This window comes from Microtus oregoni, unplaced genomic scaffold (assembly GCF_018167655.1).
Source record: "Microtus oregoni isolate MIOR12 unplaced genomic scaffold, Mior012 000021F_ref0000039, whole genome shotgun sequence".
Classification (NCBI taxonomy): domain Eukaryota; kingdom Metazoa; phylum Chordata; class Mammalia; order Rodentia; family Cricetidae; genus Microtus; species Microtus oregoni.
This window is the reverse complement of record NW_024543080.1, coordinates 849,797-875,838: the sequence shown is the minus strand read 5'-3', so window position 1 is coordinate 875,838 and position 26,042 is coordinate 849,797. Positions and strand designations below refer to the sequence as shown.

Below are 26,042 nucleotides of genomic sequence, written 5' to 3'. Positions count from 1 at the left end.
CCGGGCTGCGGCGAACGGTTAGAACCCGCGAGCCCGGTCTCTCACTGGCCGGCGGGCTATGACGATCACCTACAGCTGCGTTGCTAATGGCCGGGCGGTCCTGGCGGAGCTGGCCTTGACCGGCGGCTCCTATCAGGTACCTGAGGGTTCTGCTCCTCGAGGGTCGGGACGCGGGGTGATCACGGAGGACTCTGGGGTCGGAGGCCCCGCCCCCGCCCCAGCGCTGACTCCTCGGCGGGAGCCGCGCGTGCGCCGCCCAGGGGTTAGGCCTGGTCCTGCACGCGGGCGCCTGGCGGTGATTTCTAGCCATCTCCAACGTGACCCAACTCTTAGATTTTCCCTCTGCCCAGAAATAACCGGCAGTTCAGCACACACTTAGTGACTACGTAGTAGTTGCACAAGCCCAGCGTCATGAAAGAGAGGGCCACCCCGACAGCGCAGCTTGGCATCCCAGTACTCAGGGTGGTGAGGGCCATGAATTTGAGGTCAGCGTGGACTTCATAGACGCGCTCAAAAAAAAAAAAAAAAAAAGAGACAGCACAAAGAGTAATGCAATGTTAGAGCACTTGCCCATAGTATGGGAGGATGAGTTTAGTCCCAGCACACACACACACAGTTCCCCTATAACTTGCCAGATGTCATCTAATATTGTATGTATTGTATCTGGACCTTAGATCCATACAGTTTTCCCAGAGGGTAAAAAGTGTTTGGCTGGAGATAGACACAACCCATGAAGATGATATGGTTATAGTCTATAAATCGACTCTAAGGTTCTGAGCTAAGGCACTCAAGGTACGGGTGTAGAAGTGTGGCAGGTCCGGAAGAAACCTGGTAAATGCCCTCTAGCGTTGACACTTGACTGAATATGTGGAATGAGGGCTGTAACTGTGCACAGGACGATTCTTGCGTCTTTCTTTGGCAGCGCTGAACAGCAGAGGGTACATAGAGAAGGATAGGACTAGGGGACTCAAAGGCAATGCAGAAGGAAGGCGACAACATGCCAAATCGTGTTGCTTGTTAAAAATTCAACACATCGTATATGTTTATTTTTCTGCCTCATTTCTGGAAGCCAGAATGGGTTCAGGAGGTCATGGATGTGTTAGTCTAGTACCCGAAAGTCTGGGTCTGGCACCGGAAATGAGAGTCGTGTGTCAGGCTGCCCGGAAGGTGCGCAATGAGAGAAGGGAAAAGAGAATCCTCAGAGCGCGAAGAGGTGGGTGACTGCCACTGGGTTAGACAACAGAGAGACGTCTGAGGGTCATACTGAGGCCAGACTGCTTCGGGCCAGCTGATAGGAAAAGAGGAACTTAGGATGGGGAGACCCTTTTGTCTGAAATTTATATAGGAAATGGAGGAGAGTAGAAACTGGAAGAAGCATGACCCAGGAGGGTGGGTCCTCAGTTGTTTATATGGAGACATTCCCACCTATGTGACCTTACAGAAAGAATAAGTATAAGACGGGTCAAGGCCATTGGTGGAACAAGGCCTGAAGGGGCACAACTGGCCAACAAGACATGAGCTTGGCCAGAGCAGCACCCTCTTGCTCTGAGAGGAAGGAGGGGGTGTGGGTGTGGGGTATTCGCTCAGCCTCCTCCTAGAGTTCGTCCCTTTGCCAGTCCCTAACATACTGGGACTCCTTCTTAGCGTCACACAGACACCAATGGCGCCTTTCCACTTCAGTTACATCCTTTCGGAGTCAGATGGCCTCATAACAGAAGTCAAACAAAACTAAATCTCCCTTCTGCAGGTGTTTCTTCATATGCTTCCAGTCTTGTTGAGTTTCCCTCCTGAGACACTCAGGTGGGGACTGGGAGTTGCCCTCCATCTTCTCCCGTTTTTTTGTCTTCACATCTGTTCATCTGGCACCTCTATGCGCTCTCTCTCTCTCTCTCTCTCTCTCTCTCCCTCTCTCTGAACCATATCTTCATTCCAGCCTTAATTACTTCTTACCAAGCTTACAGAAATGCCTGTTGACTTGTCTTCCTCAAAGGCTGCTTCCACAGTGCTGCTCAGGTGATTGTTCCCCCAAATACCTGCAGTTGGGCCACCCTCCCGCTCACCATATTTGGCAGCGCCGACTGCATTCAGAATAAAGCAAGCACTCCTCCCATGGGCAGTCAGGCCCTCCTGAATGGCTGGGCTCCCCCCCCCCCCCCCCCTGCTCTCTCCTTCCTTTATGCAATTGCCCTGTCCTCTGCTACCTTAAACTTCATGCCGCTTTCTCACCACTTCTTGCCCCTCTTCCTGGAGACCACTTTTCTCCACTTTGGGGCAGTATAATCTCATCTGTTCTTTGGGAGTTTTCTCCCTTTTCCCATGACTCTGTGCCTAGACTAACTGGAGTCTTTCTGCCAAACAACGAAGCTGAACTGGAATCTTCTTTCCTTTGCTGTCTCTGCCATCAAACTTCAGGACAGAGAATGTTTCATCTCTGTCTCCCCAGTCGAATCCAAAGCCTAACAAACAGTGAGTCCTCAACACGCCTTGTTAAGAGGAGAGAGCTGTCAGGAGTGTCATAAGGCCTCTCTTTTTAAGCACATAGGAGGTGAGAACACAGAAGAGGGGGCACCCCGCAATCCAGGATTTGTAAATTACAGGTGCGGAATGCCTGCTGTGCCTGCTGTGCCCACAGCTAACCACAGAAGGCAAACTACAGCCCAGAGATTCAAGAGACAGTTACAATTAGAGGGAGGAAATGATATCATGGCTTCCCTCAGTGCCAAAGATATTCTCTCTCTCTCTCTCTCTCTCTCTCTCTCTCTCTCTCTCTCTCACACACACACACACACACTATTTGAAAAAAATAGTAGCAAACTTAATCACAGAAGCTAACCAACCACTGTTGTGGGACTCTGAGGTTAGACTGGATTCTGGAAGTCATGTGCTCAGTCTTCATTCCTCCCTGAAGGAAACCGACCCAGGCCACTCAGCGGCTCTGCAGCATATGAACTTCCAAACACAAGAGCCCCCTTTGTCACATGCTCGGTCTCATGGGGTCATTTGTTTTCGGTCTTGTTGTGATATCATAGTTTATATTGTGCAAAAGAAACACCTGAGGGGAGCTAGAGAGGTGTGTTTTATTGCTAATAGTAAAACAACAGAAAAGGCTATATTCCTTTAACTTTTCAGGTGTCTTAGGAAATTCTGTCCTAGAAAACGACTCCTTGACATCTCAGGCAGTAGCAATTACTTTCTACCATGAATAGGCTTTACTCATCCATAAAAGTTTCTATTTTAAGTGTTAGTTTGTAGGAAATGAGAAAGTTAATTAGGAGTGCGGCTCTCTAGGGCTGCCCGGGTAACTTTCAGATCCTCTCATGCTTCTAAAGTAAAAGCATGGGATTCCACTTCATGCGCTCTAAGGTGTTCAGCGCAATTATAGTACCTTAAGCTTTCCCCCGAGGAACCACCCTTATAAGGAATAGGCAGCTGCAAGATTTCTTGGCAAATACTAGTTTTTAAAGAGCGATGAATAGGGCTGCCGAGATGGCTCAGTGAGTAATGGCACTTGCTAGCAAGCCCAATGACCTGAGTTCAACCCCTGGAGCCCACCTAAGGTAGAAGGAGAGAACCAGCTCCCAAAAGCTGCCCTCTGCACTCCACATGAGAGCCACTCAGAGCAACAGGATGCACCCCACAGATGCACACAGATAATAAATAGTTGTTTGGTATTGAGGGAATTATTAACTTTGCGAATAGAAGTTTGCTAAGTGTATTCAGAGAGTAAGAGACAGAGTTTGGGACCGAGGAGATGGCTGCGGGGATAAAAGCACTTGCTATGTAAGTGCAAACACCCGACTTCAGATCCCCAGAACTCAAGCAGAAGCCATACACACAACTTGAGAACATCTGTAATCACTGTGCAGAGATGGGAGACAGAGACAGGAGCATCCCCAGAAGCTCACGTGTGTCTCTGACATACATGCTGTGATAGTCACATACACACAAATGCACACATGCACATGCAACTTAAGAGTGTGTGCAAATGTATGTATGAGATGTATATGCTTCTGTGTACGTGCTCAGAAGCCAGAGGAAGGCATCAAATATCCTATCATTGCACCTTCTACTTTTTGAGGAGGGGTCTCTCCCTGAACTTGGAGTTCACATTATTTCAGTGATCCATAAGGATCCCCCTTTCTCCCTCTTTTGTCCCCCAGCACCCATATGGGCATACCTAGGATCATTCCTGGCTTCTTACATGAATGTTGAGATCTGAATTCGGTTTCTCTTGTGTGCATGAGTACGCTTAACAATTGAGCCATCTCTCCAGCCTCAAAACATTTCACATGTAGTTTTTCTCAGTAACTGACATTGGAAAGCTACTTGAGGGATTGGGGATTTAGCTCAGTGACAGAGCACTTGCCTACGCCCTGGGTTCTGTCCTCAGCTCTGAGGTTGGGGAAAAAGACACAATACTTGATTGGCTACTGTTTCCTAGCCTTAAAGCCAAACCTAAGATCTTTCTGTAAAGATATGATTATCTAGTTTTCCCCCGACATCTTAGGGAGGCTGCAGTGGTTGTCACCACTCTCCGAGCTTCATCACAACGCCCAAGGATGACAAGAAGAAGAAAGATGCCGGAAAGTCGGCCAAAAAAGACAAAGACCCAGTAAATAAGTCCGGTGGCAAGGCCAAAAAGAAGAAGTGGTCCAAAGGCAAAGTTCGGGACAAGCTCAACAATCTAGTCCTGTTTGACAAGGCTACATATGACAAACTCTGTAAGGAAGTGCCCAACTATAAACTTATTACTCCAGCCGTGGTCTCTGAGAGACTGAAGATTCGCGGTTCCTTGGCCAGGGCAGCTCTTCAGGAGCTCCTTAGTAAAGGGCTTATCAAGCTGGTTTCAAAGCACAGAGCCCAAGTAATTTACACCAGAAACACAAAGGGTGGAGATGCCCCAGCTGCTGGTGAAGATGCCTGAACAGGTTCAATCAGCTGTACGTTTGGAAAAATAAAACTTTATTAAATCAAAAAAAATATTTGATTATCTAATGCAGCCTATTATGCACATACTTATATATGTACATATAACATATTTTGCACATGAAATACACATATTTCATGGCATCTTGCCTCTTATCACTCATGAGTCATATCAATTAATTCTCTTAGGAAGAGGGTTTTTCTTAATAAGCCAACCAGAACATTGGTAATTTTAGAAGAAAAATACTGACTAGAGTCCTCCATAAAATAAAGGTTGCCTTTTTCCTAGGAAGCAGCGGCAAAGGTGCTTAGACAGGTGCTTCTGAAAGCCGAACCCGCGACCATAATCCAAATAGGAAGGTAAGGAACACCCTATCATGAGTCTTCTCTTAACAGCTATGATTCCAGCTAATGGTTCTAATGATGACGTGAGGAGACTAGCAACCGTACACACGATTGCCTGGCCTCACAGGAAGGGGGAAAGCAGAACATCACCAATGGAATGATAACTGCCGAATTCAGGGTACCTGCTACCTGTGTAGAGGGAGGGGAGGGCGACATCACGGCATCCGCAGAGTCCTAACTGGAGGTGGAGCTGAAAGAGGGCTCAGGTGGTTTTGGTGTACCTATAACATTTCATTTGCCCGAACAAAAGAAACTTCTACTTTAAAATATATTTAGTAATGTCAATAAGATAGCCACCATCATTAAGTTTTACTTGGGATATTATATATATTCTAAACCAGTATGAAACTGTAGTTAAGACACAAGCGGGTGAGTCAAGAGCATTTGTTATTTTAAGTCACTTGTTGCTGTTGATGTTGTTGTTGTTGTTGTTGTTGTTTGAGACAGGGTAGCCCAGGCTAGCCTTGAACTCATGGCAACTGTTATGCCTCAACCTCCCAAGTGCTAGAATTACTGGTGTGGGCCACTTGATCAGTCTTTCAATATTTTTTAATGAGTTTATTTTAACCTGTTCAAAAAAAGAAGTATGTAACACAAATAATAAAAATCCAGAGACAGAATTTGGGGTTCAACCCAAAAACCAGAAAAACAAAGCAACCAAGCCACTAGAGAAGTCTTCCCTCTACCAAGGCTGAGTGACGGCACACTAGGCCTCTAGTGCTGGGATTAAAGGCATGTGACTCCCCAGTACTGGGATCAAAAGTGTTGCCACCACCACCTGGATTTGCTTCTGTATTAGTCTTGTGTAGCCCAGGGGGGGCCTTGAACCCATAGAGATCCATCTGCCTCTGTCTCCCAAATCCTGGGATTAAAGATGTGTGTCACCATTACCTGACCTCTAGTGGCTTTAGCTTTGCCTCTGGTCTTCAGGCAAAATTTATTTATTAAATACAAGCAATATACCCCTACACAGTTACAAAGAACAAATTCAGACCAGGTGGCACTTGTGGTCCCAGCTGCTCAGGAGGCTGAGGCACAAGTTCTTGACCTAAGCCCAGGAGTTCCAGACCAACATGGGTAACTTAGCAAAATCTATGTTCAACAACAACAATACATATATATATATACACATATATGTATATATTATATTATATATACACATATATACAATGTAATGTATATATTACATTGTTTTGTTTATATATATATATATATATATAATTTTTGAAGTAGCTACCCATGCCTAAAAAGCAGTACCTCCCCCATTGTGTGTTTGGTCCCATCCACTCCCTCCTCCCTCCCTGAATACCAGCCATTGTTTCTACTTCTGTCAGGGTCACAGTTTCTTCACTGCCTCTGTACCCCAAAAATGCACCCTCTGTGACAGGCCAGTCCTGCCTGCTTCCAGTTTCATTTAAGCTCCTTCCATCCCTTTCCTTTCAGATTAATGTTAAAGAATTTACAGTTTCCCATAGTCTAGGTTTGCTGACTGCTCACACAGAGATCACCAGGCTCCAGGCAGCTGGTTCCAGAGGCTCCATCTTCAGCAAGACCATTAGTGCTCGATGGTGTATACTGACTTATTACATTTCCGTTTGAGATGTTAGCAACCATCCGCAGTCAGTTCCTAGTACCTAAAACTTGTATCTCTGATTCTTGTCTCTCCTGTATCTACATCCAATCTCCCCGCAAATCATGTTCTTTTCCCTTCCTAATAGGAACCAGCCCACCGTCATCTTTATCTGGGCTATGCAATACAAAGTCATTCTTCTCATTTTGTTTCATTTCTAATGATTGTGCCTTTAAAAGCCCTCACTGAGTAACATAAGTGTGCTTTCAAAGTGAAATCCACAAAACAAGTTTCCTTTCAGAGTCTAATTCTTGTCCCTGTTTTTCTACCCACTTCTCTCTTCCTCCCTCTAGGTAGGTAAGCACTTTGAACGAGGTTTGGGTTTGTAATTTCCTTTTGTTTTTCTTTTTCTTCCTCAAAGAAATGCTCCTTTAAGAATGTATTATGTAAGGAGCAAAAGCATCCATACTTGTATCATTGTAGCATGTGCAAGCGGGATTTAACGGTCTTGTGTCAGGCAACATACATCCTAGATACCAAGTATTTGCATTTGTAAATGTTAAAAATAGCCTCCAGGTGTTATTCACAATATTCTAAGCATAAATTTAAAATATCTCTTCTCACATTGGGTGTCACAATATTTAAAGCACACCTGTGAAGCAGATTCTTCCAAAACCATTAAACATAAACCAGATATGGCAGCTCATGCCTGAAATCCCAGCACTGGAAGAGAGGGTGGGAGCATGGAGAGTGAGGGCTACCCTGGGTGACACATTTATTCATACGGGCTGTTTCTTGATTTTCTCATAACACGTGTATCCCCACTTTAATATTTGGCCAGATCCGCTGCCCATTAGCCATCTGGAGATTCTTTATTCAAAAGTCTGGGTCTAGGCACCAAGCAGAGTCATGGAGGTGCTCCCCCAGAGCATGGCTGCAGCCTAGGAGCTGGTGCTGTCCGGGCAAAGTGTGCTTTAGCCAACTGTGACAAGTTTGGCTCTCCTCTCCCCAGCTGTCCTGTCCTCTAGACTACTTGGCACTATTAGTTCACAGCTTAAAATTCCAACCCATCGTGATGGAAATCCAGGAAACGCAAAACTATGTCTACCTAAAAATGTACAGAGAGTAAAGTCAGTGGGCACAGTATTTCTGCTTGTTACTTGTCTTTCCAGGTATAATAGTACATGCCTATAACCCAAGCATTCGGGAAACAGCACTGTCAAAGATTTGAGGCCAACATAGGCAGCAGAGCAAGTGGGAAGTCAGCCTGGACTACTTATCAAAGTCCTATCTAAAAGAGCAAAAGTTACATGTAAATTAGTATATAGTTTTTATACCACAGTGACAGCTCGTAAATGACAAACAAGTAATTCGGTGTGTTGTACTTAACTTCTTCAGTATTATAAATAGATGCATTCTTTTCAAAGCTATGTCTACCATACTCTCTTTATTGATGGAATCACTTATTTATGTGCTACAGACAATGACTTGGATACTATGGCACCATCTGCATTTCTTAAAAAAGTAAGTAACTGTCTGTACTGCTGTGCTGATATTTTAAGCTGCTGTACTGACTTAGAGACTTGATGTCTCCTGGTTCCTTAAAGCCCTGAACTCAGAAATAGTGTCACAAAGACCCTCCACTGAAATCCATTAGAACCTCTCCTTACAGTCATTTTATTTTCAATCTCAAGAAAAAAAATTAAACAGCCTGGATGGAGAGGGGAGGGCCTTGGACTTCCCACAGGGCAGGTACCCTGCCCTCTCTTAGGACTGAAAGGGGAGAGGAGGAGGGTGAGTAGGGGAGCAGGAGGGAAGTGGGAGGAGGGGAGGAAGAGGAAATTTTGAATGTTATTATAGTAATAAAATTATTAGAAAAAAGAAATAGCACATATAACTCACAAATAACTATATTCATAGGGATGTCAGTGGCCAAAATTTTTTAGAATAATACTCTAAAGATACTTGTGTTATAGTATATAAATAATTATAGGAGCTAAATGAAATAAATATCAACTTTGGTTTTCATTTCATATATGCAGGCAGTGTATTTCATCCACACTTCCCACCCTCCAGCCACTCCTAGACCCCCCAGCCCATTACCCACAAGAAAGTTGTTTTTAAATAAAGATATATTATCTCTAGGGAAAATTTTAACAGAACTGCTAGCAAATACCAACTACGGTAAAGTGAGACTTTATCCATTTCTGAGAGGCTAATTGCCTCAGATATCCCCTGTTGCTCCAAGGCTGAGGTCAGTCAATAAGAGACTTCAGAAAAGGCAGTCTAAAGACATAAGCTAAGCCATTGTCCTGGGAATTTCTATGGACGCTTCTTATTTTTATTTTTTATTTATTTTTATTTTATGTGTGTCAGTCTTTTGCCTGATTGTATATACGTGCACCACATGTGTGCCATCCCCATGGAGGTCAGAAGAGGGCACCAGATCCCCTGGAGTGGTAATTGCAGATGGCTGTGAGCCACCATGTGGGTGCTAGGAACTAAACCTGGCTCCTCTGCAAGAGTAGCAAGTGTTCTTAAGTGCTGACCCATCTCTCTAATCCCTGTTTCTTATTTTTAAAAGTAAATGTTCCCAATCTTCAAATTTATATATTACCAAATATATAAACAAGATAAATATTTTAATAAAAACATTGACTCCTTTAGTTCCTCCACGGTTACTAATAGTTCTTGTCCCGTCACTCTTATGAATCATGCACACATTTCATCTGTTCGGAGCACAAATAACATTGAGACAGCTCCCATGGTCACTGTATGTAAAGTAAAGGGTAATTCTCTCTGTATTGATAAACGCTGGAGTTCAGAGAGTAAAGCATTTTAGTCATTGAACTGAATACCCCTAATTTTTTTCTCTCTGTCCTTTACAAAACGTCCCAATTTTACTGCCCTTCTGAACACCAGGTGACAAGAAACTGCTAAGCAGGTTGTTTTTACCAGTACTTCTGAGAGTACACTGTTAAGTGCAAACAGTTGTCAGGATTCTTTTTGAGGTGCTGAAACTTCTTATAACTAACATTTGATAGAAAAGGAATGGCACTTGGCACCATTTTGTGATTTCTGAGTCAATTTTGAAGACAAGGGCAGGAGAAAAACAATGATAGCACCACTTGGAAAATGTCAAAGGTTTCCCCTTTCCGTGTCCTTGGATACCAATGGAAGAAGGGAATACCTGCAGTCAAACTGTTCGAGTCTCTGGTTTGTCCTAGAACCTTAGATAAGCCTGAGCCATACACAATGTTCATAATTACCATGTCTTAAAGTGGAAAGGATGCCCTGCCACCAAACAGCTCATGTTTCTGCCATGTTTTGCTTCGAATGAACATTGACTCTGTTGTCCTCCACTTGGCATTAGCCATGCAGGTTACATATTCCATTAATTTCTCCAGGTTAGTGATATTTTTACGAGAAATCCTCTGATGTCACAAGAACGTTTTTTCCCTTCAAATGCACCTGCTACAGATTTTCAACAAATACTAGCACAGCACATGGTACGTACCTCAACTTATATCCTAAGCTCATCAGTGCTACTGACGAGCTGGTCCTAAGAGTGGGAGGGAAGGGTGAGAACTGTCTGTAGGGTGCAGAGGTTCACACCGGGGTTTCCGCAGAGCAGCAGGAAACAAGTGTCATGCTGCCGGGGAATTCAGCATTCTTATACTCAGCCATTTCAGAAACAGCAAATAAATACAAATATACGTATTTGCTTATTTTAGTTTAAAAGTAAGAGGATAAACCAGAAATGCATAAATGGATGCCTGGATGGGACTAGGGAAAGAAGGGTTGAGCCATCAGAGAGAGAAACAAGGTCTCCCTGTGTCAAACCTGTGTTGAAGGCTGGAGAGAAGGCTTAGCAGTTAAAAGCACTGGCTGTTCTTCTAGAGGACCTGAGTTCTAGTCCCAGCAACCACATGGTGGCAGACAACCATCTATATGGGATCTGGTGCCCTCTTCTGGCATAAAGTTGTACATGCAGAGAGAGCACTCATATACATAAAATAAATAAATCTTAAAAAAAAAAAAAACCTGTGTCTAAACTTGACCTTTTAACCATGTGAATGTTTTATATAATTATTAAATACTATCAAATTAAAATTTTAAAACTTCTCCGTGTTTGTGAAATAAAATGTTACTAAAGGGCAAATACTCTATAATTGCATTTACATGAGATACCAAGAATAGTTAAATCGCTTGAAATAGAAAGTGGAGTGTAACCTCACAGGATGGAGAAAGGGGAGCGGATGTTAGTTGACGTTGACATATATGTATGTTCAGTTCAGGACAAATGAGAAATCTACATATGAACAGTGATTTTCATTACATAACAGTAAATGCACCGAGGCCACCAAACCACACACTTGAAATAGTTACACAATAGAAGAAAAGAAGAAGGAGGATGGGAAGGAGAGAAGGAAGAAGAGGAGGAAGAAGAGGAAGAGGAGGAGCAGTAGCAGCAACAAATAATGTCACCATAGGAATTAGTAAGCATCTCTCAGTGATGACCGTTAATGTAAATTGCCTCTGTTTAGACTGCCTAACTAGATTTTAAAACTAGGTCCAGGGGCTAGACAGATGGCTCAGAGGTTAAGATCACTACCTATTCTTCCAAGTCTTGAGTTCAATTCCCAGCAGCCACATGGTGACTCACAGCCATCTATAATGAGATCTGATGCCTTCTTCTGGCAGGCATGCATGCAGATAGAACACTGTATAGACAGAACATAGTAAATAAATCTTTAAAGAAAAAAACTAGATCCAACTGTTGGAGGGAGCCTGCTTGTTCATTCCAGCCGCCCAGAACCAAAATAACCACACAGAAACTATATTAATTAAAACACTGCTTGGCCCAGTAGCTCTAACTTCTTATTGGCTAACTCTTACATCTTTGTTTAACCCATTTCTAGTAATCTGTATATTGCCACGTGGCAGTGGCTTACCAGCAAAGTTTCAGCATGTCTGACTCTGGTGGCTCCATGGCGTCCCCCTCTCTGCCTTCCTTCTCCCAGCATTCAGTCCAGTTTCCCCCGCCTACCTAAGTTCTGCCCTATCAACAGGCCAAGGCAGTTTCTTTATTCATTAACCAATAAAAACAACAAATAGACAGAAGGACCTCCCGCACTAGTCCAGTTCTCTGTGGCCTCTAGGAAATACCGGTAAAGACCCTCACAGACCGAGAGGCAGTAGGTAGAAAACAATCTGTCAAGCAAACGGAAATTGAAGAAAAGCTAGCATAGCTTTCATCAGATAGAGCAGACTTCAGACCAAAATTAACCAGAAGAGAGAAGATCACTGCATATTAATAAAGAGATCAATTCATCTTCAGAAGATATAAGAATTATATACGCACAAAATGTTAGCAGTCCCAATTTAATGAAGTAAATATTAATAGACATAATATAATAATAGTGACTTTATTACCCACTTTTATCTCTAGATACATCATCCAAACTAAACACTGACAGAGACCTCAGACTCTATGGTGACTGCACCACAGATACACAGAGAAACCCTGTCTCAAAGGAAAAGGACGTACTCTCACATCTTTCCCATCACAGCGCCATCTGGACATCAATAAGGAAAAGAAAACAACACAAAGACATGGATATTGAACAATACACTCTTGAATAATCATTGAATAAATCATAAAGGAAGTCTTTAAATTCTTAGAAAAAATCAAAATGAAATTATAATTACCAGAATCTTTGAGACATAGCTCAGACAGTTTTAAAATATTTTTAAATTTTATTTATTTATCAGTGTTGGGGCTTGTGTGTGCCTACAAGCACTTGGCCAGTAAGCCAAACTCTGAGGCAATTCTAAGAAGAAAGTTTATATCTGTATGCTCACACTGAAAAATGGGATCTCAGTGAGGTGGCTAAGCAGATAAAGACACCTGCCAGCAAGTCTGAAGACCCACATTCAGCCCCCAGCACTTACACAGTGGAAGGGAAGAACCAACTCCTCCAAGTTTCCCTTTGACCTCCACATGTGCTGTGGTGCATACTCTCATACAAACAAACAAAATGTAGTTTAAAACTTGAAAAATCATCACAAATAAATGACGTGTGTGTGTGTGTGTGTGTGTGTGTGTGTGTGTGTGTAGATCATGACACTAGAAAGGGAACTTTAAAGGGGGAGGAAAATGTCTTAATGGAAAAGGCTCCTGGAGGACAATTAGATACATGTGGTAACAGGAAAGCAGATTAGAAAGGGACTCATGGGAGGAGTTGAGATGGAGACCCAGCTGGAGGTGGGGAAGGGACAAATAATAACAGAGTTTAATGACACATTTATGAAGATGTTATGATGGAGCCCAACTTCGTATGCTAGCCCAAAACAGTAATTAAAAAATAAAATTCAAAACAAAGACAAAAAAGAAAAAAAGATATTCCTCAGTTTATAAATGTGGTAAGCCTGCCTCAAGTAATGCTAGCAGCAGTGACATCTATGTGGGAACAGGAGTCACTCTGCCCAGGGACCTGTCTGTCCTGAGGGCAGAGTGACAGCCAACACGCTAGAGGGAAGAAAGCAAGCCACACACTTAGCTATGAAATGGCAGGGAAGATGGGGAACGTGGCTGCCAGACAAAGGAGGGTGTGAGGTTCAACTGTTAATGTGTTAGGATGTCCCCTGAATAGGAAAGAAGCTGGGGCATTGGGTTACATGAAGATTAAGGACAATAACGAAGCTATGCAATGTCATATCAGCTACAGACTGGACTGCCCAAAACTCCTACGCCAAGTCAGCAAGGATTGTCTGAAGTCTTGTTTCAGAATAGTTCATGTTGCCATAGTTATTTGAAAATGTCAGGTAAAAACTGCATAAGTTATTTCTGGTGGAAATGAGAGAAAAGAAATGACATGGAAGAACATAAAAATCCGTATTAGTGAATGAAAGGAGCCACTGGGAGAAGGCTGCATTCCTTGCTGTCCAAATCATGACACTCCAGAAACCATGCACCTAAGAGCACTGTGGGGACGGAGGTCAGAGGGCTTCACTAGCCATAAGACTACCAGGTATGGGGCTGGAGAGATGGCTCAGTGGTTAAGAGCATTGCCTGCTCTTCCAAAGGTCCTGAGTTCAATTCCCAGCAACCACATGGTGGCTCACAACCATCTGTAAAGAGGTCTGGCCCCCTCTTCTGGCCTTCAGACAGAATATTGTATACATAATAAATAAATAAATAAATAAATAAATATTAAAAAAAAAACTACCAGGTATGATGTATTGGGCTGGAGAAATGGCTCAACAGTTAAGAAGATTTGATATGCTTGCAAGGATGCAGGTTCAGTTCCCAGCACCCACATGACAGCTCACAACTGTCTCAAGCCCCAGTTCCATGGCAGGCAAAGCACACATACACATAAAATGAAACAATTATTGTTTCAAATAGCGTATCTGTTTGTCCAGCCCACCAGACATGCACCACTGGGGACTGCACTGACTGATGTGGAGCAAAGGGGAGGTCATTGGGAGCAACAGAGGTTTCCTTACCTCAGGGGAACTAACTTGGGACGCCAGGGTCCAGCGTGATCAACAGCCACCACACCACTCCAGGCCAGTACCTTTCTGGTCCTTTGTCTCCAAAACTTGAAGAAAGAGTTTAATGGGCAATAGGAGAGTTTTAGAAAGAAGTTTGCTATTGATGGCACAAGAAGAAAAAGGTGAGATCAAGAGAAAGCAGTGTTCCTGGACAAAAGGTGGGCCCAACAACTGGGTCGTCATGACAGTGGTTGTCTAGGGATTGATACGCCTTTTATTTACTTATTTGTTTCGATTGAGGTATGTGGAGTGAGCTGGTCAGTCTAGACCCACCCACAAGGTGTCCATGTACCTCTGCATCCCAGGTATCTAAAGTGGAGTTTTGGCCTGGCGGTGGTGGCACACTCCTTTAATCCCTGCATAGAGGAAGGCAGATCTCCGTGAGTTCGAGGCCAGCCTGGTCTACAAAGTGAGTTCCAGGATAGGCTTCAAAGCTACAGAGAGAGACCCTGTCTTGAAAAAAATAAATGAATAAAATAAAAATAAAGAATAAAGTGGAGTTTCGATCATACCTTCACATACACCTTCCGGGAAGCGGGGCAAAAGGAGAAACATAGCAAGAAACCAGATTAAAGTCCACAGCACTTACGGCATTTCTGTCCTCCAGCCAGATCAGAAGACATTCCCAGCTTCTGTCCATGGACAAGAAGTAAGGTCCCTGTACCTAAAACTGCCAACACTTCCTACCTCCTGCCCATGCCATCGGTAAAAACTGGACTCTGGCTACCAGCTATGGCAAATGTCCCACACCATGCAGGATGTTGACAGTAAAAGAGGGTGTGTCTAGAGGAGCCAGGGAGTGCCAGGAAGCTGGATTTTACAGTGAGCATGAAATGTTTCTAAAAGTAAAGTCTGTGTTTTAAAATGATTAAATAAACCATTTAAAGAAAATCACCCAAGTCGGGTGATGGTGGCACATGCCTTTAATCCCAACACTCCAGGAGGCAGAAGCAGGTGGATCTCTGTGAGTTCAAGGCCAGCCTGGTCTGCAAGAGCTAGTTCCAGGATAGGCTCCAAAGCTACAGAGAAACCTTGTCTCAAAAAAATGAAGGAAGGGGGAAGGAAGGAAGGAAGGAAGGAAGGGAAATAAAAAGAAAATCACCCACTGTTTGTTGAATGGATTGGTGGGAGTTTCTCCCCTTTGCCTGTTTTTCTGTTTTGCAAGATTAGAATAGGACAATTTGTGGTTTAGTTGATTCCTTATAAAAATTAGTTGTGCCCTTGACAGTAATGTGTTTCACTAATACAAATTAAGTTTTTGTTCCATTTCTTCTGTGTAGATGGAATACAATAGAAATCAAAGTGACAACACAGTGTCTTCAGTGAAAAGTCAAGTGACTGACGTAAAAAACATTATGTTGAGAAACATAGATACAGTTTTAGAAAAAGAAACAGTGACCATCATCACTGAAGGAGCAGAGGACCCCCAGGCAACTGTAAGTAATTTGCATGGATGTTGACCTCCAGTGCCCCAAACCAGCAATGTTACTGACCTAGATACAGCTTGCTCAAGGCAAACACACAGAGGGCTAGTGTGAGACAATACTTTGTAACCAAAAGGAAAGAAAATGGAGTGCAATAGAAACAGTAAGGAATAATTTCAGGGCTGCCAGCTGGCTCACAGGTGAAGGCACTTGCTACCAAGCCTGATCACTTGAGTTCCACATGGAGTGGAGGAAAAGGTGGGAGTCCAGCAAGCTGTCCTATCCCTCACACTGGCCCTGTGGCATGCAGATGCACACATTCATGCACATGCATGCACACCAAGTAAACAACCATTTAAAAACAACTGGAAAAATAAAATAAAAACAACTGGAGGGGCCGGTGAAATGGCTCAGAGGATAAGAGCACTGGCTGCTCTTCCAGAGGTCCTGAGTTCAATTCCCAGCAACCACATGGTGGCTCATAACCATCTGTAATGAGATCTGGTGCCCTCTTCTGGCCCACAGGGATACATACAGACAGAATATTGTATATATAATAAATAAATGAATCTTTAAAAAAATAATTGGATAGTAAATGACATTGAGGGATTATTACTAACTTTCAGGTGTGAAAAGAATGCTGTACTAATGGTTTTAAAAGTCATTGAGAAAGACTCATACTAAAATGTCATGGCTGCAATTACATCCTATCTGAGCATTTGCTTCAGGATAACTGGAGAAAGGATTGTAAATGAAGCGAAACTTGCCACACACTGATAACTACCAACACTGGTGCTGAGTCTCTGCAAGGGGCCTCGCCATGTCCTCTGTCAACTTTTATTTATTGGTGGGTATGCGCGGTACACAGATGTGTGTGGGGACAACCTGCCAGAGTCGGTTCTCTCCTCCACCCTGTAGTTTCCAGGGACTTGCCACCAGGAGTGTTCTCAACCCAGCATGCCAGCCACAGTGACAGCCTCACCTCCACCTCCGAGTGAGCTGTGTTTTGGTTCTGGCCGCATTCACACTGAAATGACAGCTTGAGTAGTCACAGCAGAGGCCATGTGGCTCCATCCTTCATGGTGACACTGTTTACAAATTGTAGTAATAGGAGCGGTGGGGCTGCGTCCCCAGCACCCCGGCCGCCTGGCTAGCTTATACCCCGAAATAACAACACACAAACTGTATTCATTCAAATACTGCTTGGCCCATTAGCTCTAGTCCTTACTGGCTAATTCTGATATCCCGATCAACCCATCTCTAATAAACTGTGTAGCACCGGTCTTACCGGGAAAGATTCAGCATGTCTGACCTGGCGGCTTGCTTCATCGTGTCTGCCTCAGAGAGCAGAGCTATCGCGTCTGCCCGGGAGAGGCGAGCATGGCGCCTCTGAGCTTACTTCCTCTTCCTCCCAGCATTCTGTTATGTCTACGCCACCCACCTATGTTCTAACCTATAAGGGCAAGCAGTTTCTTTATTTAATTAACCAATGACCTTCCTCCATCAACAAATAGCAATGCTCCATTTCAAGTTCCGTTGACAAACTAGAGTCGGTAACCACAATCAAGATGGGAAGGAAAGCCTTTGGCATGGGTTTCACTGCTGCGCTTTGCCGCTGACTTTCCTGGCGCTGGCTCCAGGAAACCATGACACCGTGTTGTGCTCCTACAGTTTTGAACTGTGACACAAAATTGAGCTCTGTAGTCAGGTTTGGCAGCAAGGCCTTATCTATGAGCCATCTCATAGGTCCCAACATTTATTTTATACTGATGAAATGTAATGTACCTATCCTTTCTATAACATGGTCTTGTAGTTCAATCCTCCTTCTGAAATAGATCCATTTACCCTCTTCTAAAATGCCATTACTTCTTGTCCTTTGTTGTCTTGATTCTATCTTTTTATTAGCTTACAAAGAATTGGGCTTTATTACAGCATTTTTTAAACAAGCTTTGTGCCTATCGGTGCTTCTCTTCCCCATCCTCCCCTCCCTTGATGCCTCCACCCCGGGAGCTTCCTCCCACATTCGTGCCACCCCTTGTCTTTCGTGCTTCCCCATTCGGAGCTTTCTGCACTGTGAGCACTACTGTGTTAAATACTCCTAGAAATATATACCTTACCTTTGGACAAAATCTTTCTTTCTTTCTTTCTTCTTTTTTTTTTTTTTTTGGTTTTTTTGAGGGGCGGGTGGGAGTTGAGACAGGGGAGCCTGTCCTGGAACTAGCTCTTGTAGACCAGGCTAGCCTCAAACTCACAAAGATCCACCTGCCTCTGCCTCCCAAGTGCTAGGATTAAAGGTGTGTGCCACCATTGCCCAGCTTGACAAAATCTTTCTAGGACAGTGGTCTGAATATTGTTTTTATCATGTTAGCTTTACAAAATGTTCTTGAACACTGAGCATGGTGGTGCATGTCTTTGATTTCAGCACTCAGGGGGCAGAGGTTGGTAGATCTCTGTGAATTCAAGGACAGCCAAGGTTCTATAGAGAGCCCCTGTCTCAAAAAAAAAAAAGAAAAAAAAAAGAAAAAACAAAAAAACAAGGGGCTGGAGAGATGGCTCAGTGGTTAAGAGCACAGCCTGCTCTTCTAGAAGTCCTGAGTTCAATTCTCAGCAACCACATGGTGGCTCACAACCATCTATAATGAGATGCCCTCTTCTGGCATGCAGGCATACATGGAGGCAGAATGTTGTATACATAACTGCACACACCTTTAATCCCAGCACTCGGAAGGCAGAGGCAAGTGGATCTTTGTGATTTCGAGGCCAGCCTGGTCTATAGCTCAAGTTCCAGGACGGGCTCCAAAAAGCTACAGAGAAACCCTGTCTTGAAAACAAACAAACAAAATATTTATAGATGCACACACACATATATCTATTTGGTCTACCATTGATGTGGGAGTGTCATATATCAATCTGTTGATTTCATTGGTTAAGCAATAAAGAAACTGCTTGGCCCTCATAGGTTAAAACATAGGTGGGAGGAGTAAACAGAACAGAATGCTGGGAGAAAGAAGCTGAGTCAGTGAGTCGCCATGATTCTCCCACTCCAGGCAGACGCAGGTTATGATCATTCCTGGTAAGCCAGCTCGTGGGCTACAGCAGATTATTAGAAATGGGCTAGTCCAGGTGCGAGAGTTAGCCTAGAAGAGGCTAGATAGAAATGGGCCAAGCAGTGTTTAAAAGAATACAGTTTCCCTGTAATTATTTTGGGGCATAAGCTAGAGCTAGCCACGTGGGCGGCCGGGTGCCGGGGACGCAGCCCCACCGCTCCTATTTCAACATACCATGGGTAGGTTTATTATTCATTTCTATCCTTTTTTGATTGTTTGTTGTTTTTTGAGACAGGGTTTCTCTATAACTTTGAGCCTGTCCTGGAACTAGCTCTTGTAGACCAGGCAGGCCTTGAACTCACAGAGATCCACCTGCCTCTGCCTCCCAAGTGCTGGGATTAAAGGCATATGTGGCCACTGCTCGGCTCATTCCCACCCTTTTGTGACTGTAACTAGCTAAGAGCAAATGGTTTGAGTGCTCTACTTGAAGCCTACATACTTAATGAGATATTTATCACAGGTTGGAATTCTTCTAATTAGTTATCTGTATGTGTATGTATACGTTTGTGCACACAAAGAAGCCAGAAGAGGCCACCAACTGTCTTCCTCTGTCACCTCTCTCCCTAGTCCTTTGAGGTAGGGTCTCTCTCTGCACCTGGGGCTCACTTTTTCTCAGGTAGGCTAGAAGCCAGCAGGCCCCAGTCATCCTATCCCCACCCCAATCCTCACAGAGCTGAAGTTACAGGGGTGTGTTGGACATGGGTGGTGAGAGCCCCCCATGATTGTGGGACACCCAAATGCTCCTAACCACTGAAGCATGTCTCCAGTGTCCAGAATATCATTTTCAAACGAAGGTAAAATGCACTTGGTATAAAATTAGCACTTTGAAAGTGTACAGGAAAATGACAGTGCATTTAGAGTGCTGTGTACCCTCACTTCTGTCTAGTTCCAAAACATTTTCTCCTCCCCTAAAAGGAAACCTCACCAAATAGTCACTACCCAGACCACAGGCGACTGCATTCTCCCGGTTCACCTGTTGTCCACATCCCATAAACCCGGGTCACAGACTGTGTTCTCCCGGCTCACCTGTTGTCCACATCCCATATAACCTGGATCACATACAAACTTTTCCACTTGTCTTCTTTCACCGGAGTGTTGCAGACTTGAGCTCTATTGATGTTGAAGCATGAGTAACTTCTTTACTCCCACAGAAAAATATTCCATTATCTTTACATTCCATATACCACAGTTTGTTTGTCCATCAGTGAAATTCATAAACATTTGGGGCTTTGTAGGTGTCGTTTTGCTTTGTGGTGCTGGAGGCAAAGTGAAGGCCTCGCATATGCCAGACTTTACCACTACACCATAGATGCAGTTCTTGGCTTTTCAAGACATTGTCTCACCGTGTCGCTTATGCTAGCCTCATGCTCAACATTCTTCCTGACTCGGCCTCCCAACTGCTAGAACTATAGTCATATGACATCACATCCTCTATTGTGGATAATGACTACTAAGTTTAAGTAATACATTTTTTAATACACTTGTCGTGTGTTGTGTGCATGCATGTGTAACACCACTGTACCTTTATGGAAGACACTTTTTTCCGTCTACCATATGGGGTCTGGGGATCAAATTCTGTGTTCAGACTTGGTGGCAGACGCCTTCACGTTCTGAACCATCCAGCTGACTCCATGGGTTCATTTCTTTATAGAACTATGTTCAGAATTGAAAACAGTCCTCAAATCATCTTTTTAATGCAAGGTCTCTATGTAGCCGTAGTTGTCCTGAAAGTCACTGTGTAGGCTTGGCTGGCCACAAACTCACAGAGATCTGCTGGCTTGTCTGTCTCCAGAGTGCTGGGATTAAAGGGATGCACCACTACACTTATCTCCCAAATCATTTTTCCATATCCATGGGAGTCCAATTGCTAGATCACGTGGTCGTTGTTTAACTACCTGAGGGACTGCTGAACCATTTCCCACGGTACCGGAATCATCTCACCCCCTCAGCATTGGCCTCCTATCATGACCGCTGCTACTACCAGAGTGACTATGATGTCTTGTGTTATTATTTCAAATTTCCTTAATGGCAATGGTGTCACATGCCTTCTTGTAGGCTTGCTACCCTTTTGTGTGTCAAGATTACATAAATCACTGTTCAAATTCTTTGTGTTTAGAATCACATTGTTTTTGAAGCAGGATAGACTTTTTGAGGATGTCAAATCTTGGGAGTTGTGAGCTGCCATGTGGGTGTAGGACTTGAACCCAGATCCTCTGAAAGAGCAGTCAGTGCTCTTAAGCACTGAGCCATCTCTCCAGCCCCACAAGGTAGACTTTTAATGTGCATTTTTAATTCATTGGCCTTCAAACTTTTTCTGTTGTTTGGGCCAGAAAGTCAACATTGTGTCCCACCTTTCAATGCTCCCCAAAGAGGTATATCTTAAATGAGTACAGACTTACTTAAAGAGGAATACAAATACCAGCACAGGAAAAGGAGCTGATGAAGCAGCAAAAGGCCAACAGAAGGGACCCAAGGTCTAGGTAGAGGGAGCTCAGCCTAGAGAAACAGAGGTGGGAATTGAAGACCAGAAGAGGGCAGATGGATGGGCCCTGCTAACTACAACCGGTGCCCACAAAGCACGATGCCGGTCTGTTCCATCCTTTTCTTGTGCAGGCACAGAGTCAGGAGGCACATGGAGTACAAAGCTCTCACAGACGTGGGTCTCCGTGTCATCTGCACATTGGGTCCACGCTTTTAGAGTTTTGTAATGACTACAGCTTGTCTTTTAAAAAATGGTGTTTTTAACTGTTATGTGTGCAGTGTCCGCACGAGTGCAAGTGCCCACGGAGGCCAGAAGAAGGGTCAGACAACCCTGGAGTTCACAGGCACTTGCATGCTGTCTCATAGGGGTGCTGGGATTCAAACGTGGGGCCTATGCAAGGAGTGCTCCTAACCACTGAGCCATCAATCCAGCCCGCACTACCTCACCTTTAGGATTGGAGAACCTGTAGCCAATGTAGCTACATGCCTGAGCTTCCAGTGCTTTCCCTCCGCAGACATCAAAGTCAAAAGTGACTTTCTGTGAGCAGCTGGGCAGTCCAGGCTTTGTGCCTCCTGTGACTGACCTTGCCTCAAGCATGAGAATCTCTATGTGGACAATCTGTTCAACAGTGAGCAGAAAAGACATCTTTGCTTATCAGCCCCTTCAGTCCCGGAGTAGGAGCACAGCTTTACTCTTCCCTGACTGGTAAAACCTAGTCTCCCGTGTGTCTATGTGTATGTATGTATACACACACGTGTGCACATGTCAGTGAGGAGCCGGAGACCTCCTCTGTGACTGGAGGTCTCTTGCCAGCAACAGCTGTGGGTGATGGGAAGGCCCCCGCGCTGTGAATGGGAAACATCAGAGGCTAAGTCTTGACGAGCGCAGCGAAAGAAACCCTGAGGAAATAGTCCACGTAGATGGAGTATGACAGATGAGAAGCCCAAGTTTCAGAAATATGTTTTCTTAAAAATGACCACTTTTTTGGTTACTTGAAGTAAACAAAAACCTACTTGAAGTTGGTCACTTGCAGTGAATATTGAGTGCAGCATTGTTGGTGAGAAGTAGTTGGATTCTGGATACATTTGTGAGATGTTAAAACTCCTAAAACCCTGAAGATGAGGTGAGAAAGTAAGCCCCGGGAACCTCGGTGCTTTGACTGAGTGGAAGGGGCAGCACTAGCAGGTTCTCACTGCTCCCCAGGCCCAGCTCTTCGCATGCTTTCTCCCAAAGCCAGCCATCTAATTAAGCTTATTTTATCTAGCATTTCTAGGTGATATTACTTGGAAAGATTGCAAGGAAACTTAATCCACCATATCAATGGAGCTATTTGCTTAATAGATGATAGTTCGTCTATCCTATGGCAATTGAGGTGGCACCTAAATCACAGAAAATATTGGCAAAAAAAAAAATACCCCAGAGATTTTATTTTACCTCACTGTCTTACCTTACAAACCCCAAGCTCATGTATACATTACATTTTCACTGGAGAAAAAAGTGCCCTCTTTTTTAAGCAGGTGGAATAGAAGCAGCTGAGAAAAACAGAGAATTTTACTGCAGCGGCTGCTTAGACAGGAGCTCCGTCTGATTTCGCGCTCACTCTTCTGCCTCGGCCTCCCAAGGGCAGTGCTTACAGGCATGCACACGCATGCTGCCATGCTTTACGACACCAGCTGGATCACAGACTGGTTCTCACAATGTTCGGTCTTGCTGCCTACACTAGTTTTGTCTCTTTTCTATCTTGTTTTTCTGTAAAGATTACATTGGTCTTTTAGAAATATATATATTTAAGCCTGGGCATGGTGGTGCACACCTTTAATCCCAGCACTCAAGAGGCAGAGGCAGGAGGATCTCAGCCTGGTCTACAAAGGGAGTTCCAAACAGCCAGGGCTGTTACACAAGAGAAACCCTGTCTCAAAAAACAAAAAGATATTTGAGGGGCTGAAGAAATGGTTTGGCATGTAAGAGCAGTTGTGACTCCACTCCCAGGAACAAAGCATTGACAAACAGGCAAAATGTTCACACACACAAATACAATGCAAAAATCCTTTTAGAAGTTGTTTTTTTTTTTTGTTTTTTTGTTTTTTTTCTTTTTTAGACAGAGTCTCATTGTGTGGCCTTAGCTGACTTGGAACCAGAATGGTTTTAAACTGAGTTCCTTCTGCCTGACGCCTGAGTGCTAGGATTAAAAGCATATGCCAGCAACCACTCTTAGCACACATGTGCAGGTGCACGTGGCAAGAGAGGGCATGGAGAGGCCGGACGTAGACACCACCCATCTTCCTCCACTGCCCTCCACCTTATTTTCTTTTTTTTTTAAATATTTATTTGTTATGTATACAATATTCTGTCTGTGTGTATGTCTGCAGGCCAGAAAAGGGCACCAGACCTCATTACAGATGGTTGTGAGCCACCATGTGGTTGCTGGGAATTGAACTCAGGACCTTTGGAAGAGCAGGCAATGCTCTTAACCACTGAGCCATCTCTCCAGCCCTCCACCTTATTTTCTTGAGACAAGCTCTCTCACTGAACCAAGAGCTTACTTTTTGGTTGGGCTAGCTGGTCAGCAAGCTCTAAGGAGCAGCCTGTCCCCACGGCCCCAGTGTTAGTGTTGAGACAGGGGCTGCCCACCCAGCTCTGACATGCGTGCTAGTACCCTGACTGCTGAACAGTCACTTTATCACCGAGCCAGCTCCCTAATCCCTTATTTGACGTTTTAACAAAAGTCAGCTTTTCCTACAGATAAGTAAATCTAGATCACACATTTTTGGACAGGTTAAATGTTTCCCTCCAGGTGTTCCTCGGACTCTAGTATAAAATACGCTGACTACTGAGGACTCCAGGCACATGTGTGTACTACATACGCTGACTACGGAGGACTCCAGGCACATGTGTGTACCACATACACACAAAGCACGGACACAAATACAATAAATCTGAAAGTGTAGAGACATTTCATTTGTACTTTCATAAATCAAGCTTGCCTGAAGATCAGGGAGTAAAACAGTCACCCTGGCCAGGCTTACAGACCAGGCAGTGGTGACACACACCTTTAATCCCAGTAACCACACTAGTTTGACATAGAAACCAGTGCACGCCCGTAATCCCAGCATTAGAGGATTATAAAATGGGAGGAGACAGCTCCCACACAGTCTCATGCTGAGATTCCTAGAGGCAGGATCACCATTTCAGACTGAGGTAGAGGTAAAAGCCAGTGGCTGGCTGCTTTGCTTTTCTGACCTTCAGATTGAACCCCAATATCTGTCTCTGGGCTTTATTAACTGTGCTACATAAAAGAATAACTAAAAAGCAATGTGAGACCAGGGCTAGAGCGATGGCTCAGTAGTTAAGACCACTGGCTGCTCTTCAGGACCAAGAGTTTAACTCTCAGCACCCACAGGGTGTCTTTCAGCCATCATAGCCGAGGCTCGGTATGATCTTCAAAAGCTCACCTCTACCAGCGTCCCAAAAGCTAGTGCCACCCCCAAGCTTCCAAAATAGCCCAACTAGCTGAGGAACAACTGTTCAAAACACGAGTCTGTAAAGGACATGGCAGGTTCAAATCCTAACAATATCTAATTATGAAAATCACAAGTAAATAACAATATTCTCATAGGGCGGTCATCTTAGATGTGCGTGAGGATCACCTTCTTCTCAGTGATCTTCAGTCTGTGGCGCTTCACAGCAGGTGTTATTGTCGCCACTTAAACTGTCCATCAAATATTTAGCCTACTGTGCGCCATGCATTGTCCTACACAGAGAATGCAGCCAAACAGGCAAGTTACGCCATAATGCTTTCTCCTACCTAGCATCAAATGACATTACTTACTGAGTAACTGAACAACAAAGAAATGAGAACACGGGTGCTGGGAAGACGGCTCAGCAGTTACAAGTGTTTGCAGCTCTTCCGGTGGGTTCCAGCGCCTGTTACTTCCGCTCCAGGGAATTCAATGCCACACACAGACAAAAGAATCTTTAAAAACAGTTGAGAGCAAGGTGTCTAGAACAAAAAGTCTAAACTGGGTTATGAGGAATCCTTTCAGTAAAAACATGAGGAAAAGGAAGATGAAAAAAACTCGCTGAAGGTTCCAGTGTGAATATTGTCACAGCTCAACACAGGCACCTAGAGCCATGGTGTTCCACTTTATAAATCCCTGGTCCTCATGACTGCTTTTGGAATTAGTTAAAATGCAACTATCAAATTAGCCTTCATTAAGTATTTGAGTGTGCCATTAAATTCAGACATGGAGAGAAAACTCTAAGTTTGTGTTTACTTCTATTTCAGGCTGAAGAATTTGAAAAGTCAAGAAAGACTCCCAAAAGAACATGGTGGAAGTGCTTCAAGATTGTCATCACCACGCTCACAGTCCTCCTCTTGGTCATTGTCATTCTTTTAAGCACACACGTGATACCCACTTGACCCTCCCTCCCTCCCTCCCTCCCTCCCTCCCAGGACTAATAAACGGTTCCATGGAATCAGAGCTCTGCATCGGGAATTCTGAACTCGCCTGGTGGTGGAGAACTGGACCCTTGGTGTCTGTCCTCTCTCTTCCTAGCACAGCTTTGCC

General features: G+C 44.1%; 1 protein-coding gene across 2 annotated transcripts; it reads left to right on the top strand.

Annotated features, from left to right (window-relative positions):
• Positions 1-25,917, top strand: LOC121460890 (40S ribosomal protein S25-like). 2 transcript variants are annotated; one of them, XM_041671562.1, is made up of 6 exons: positions 1-136; positions 5,216-5,286; positions 8,329-8,425; positions 10,309-10,410; positions 15,742-15,897; positions 25,760-25,917. In XM_041671562.1, exons 1-6 carry the CDS (start codon positions 59-61, stop codon positions 25,892-25,894), a joined length of 639 nt encoding a protein of 212 aa, XP_041527496.1. In that variant the 5' UTR covers positions 1-58; the 3' UTR covers positions 25,895-25,917. The 2 variants fall into 2 exon arrangements, with proteins under 2 accessions (XP_041527496.1, XP_041527497.1); XM_041671563.1 differs by lacking the exons at positions 5,216-5,286; positions 8,329-8,425; positions 10,309-10,410; positions 15,742-15,897; positions 25,760-25,917 and adding an exon at positions 4,508-4,940 and having other exon boundaries at positions 23-136.
• Positions 25,918-26,042: the final 125 nt, after the last annotated feature.

Excerpts from the sequence above, each read along its gene's own strand:
- LOC121460890 (XM_041671562.1), top strand. The coding sequence starts at position 59 with ATGACGATCACCTACAGCTGCGTTGCTAATGGCCGGGCGGTCCTGGCG. Across the intron at positions 8,426-10,308 it reads CATCTGCATTTCTTAAAAAA|GTTAGTGATATTTTTACGAG; the intron begins GTAAGTAACTGT and ends TAATTTCTCCAG. Across the intron at positions 15,898-25,759 it reads CAGAGGACCCCCAGGCAACT|GCTGAAGAATTTGAAAAGTC; the intron begins GTAAGTAATTTG and ends CTTCTATTTCAG.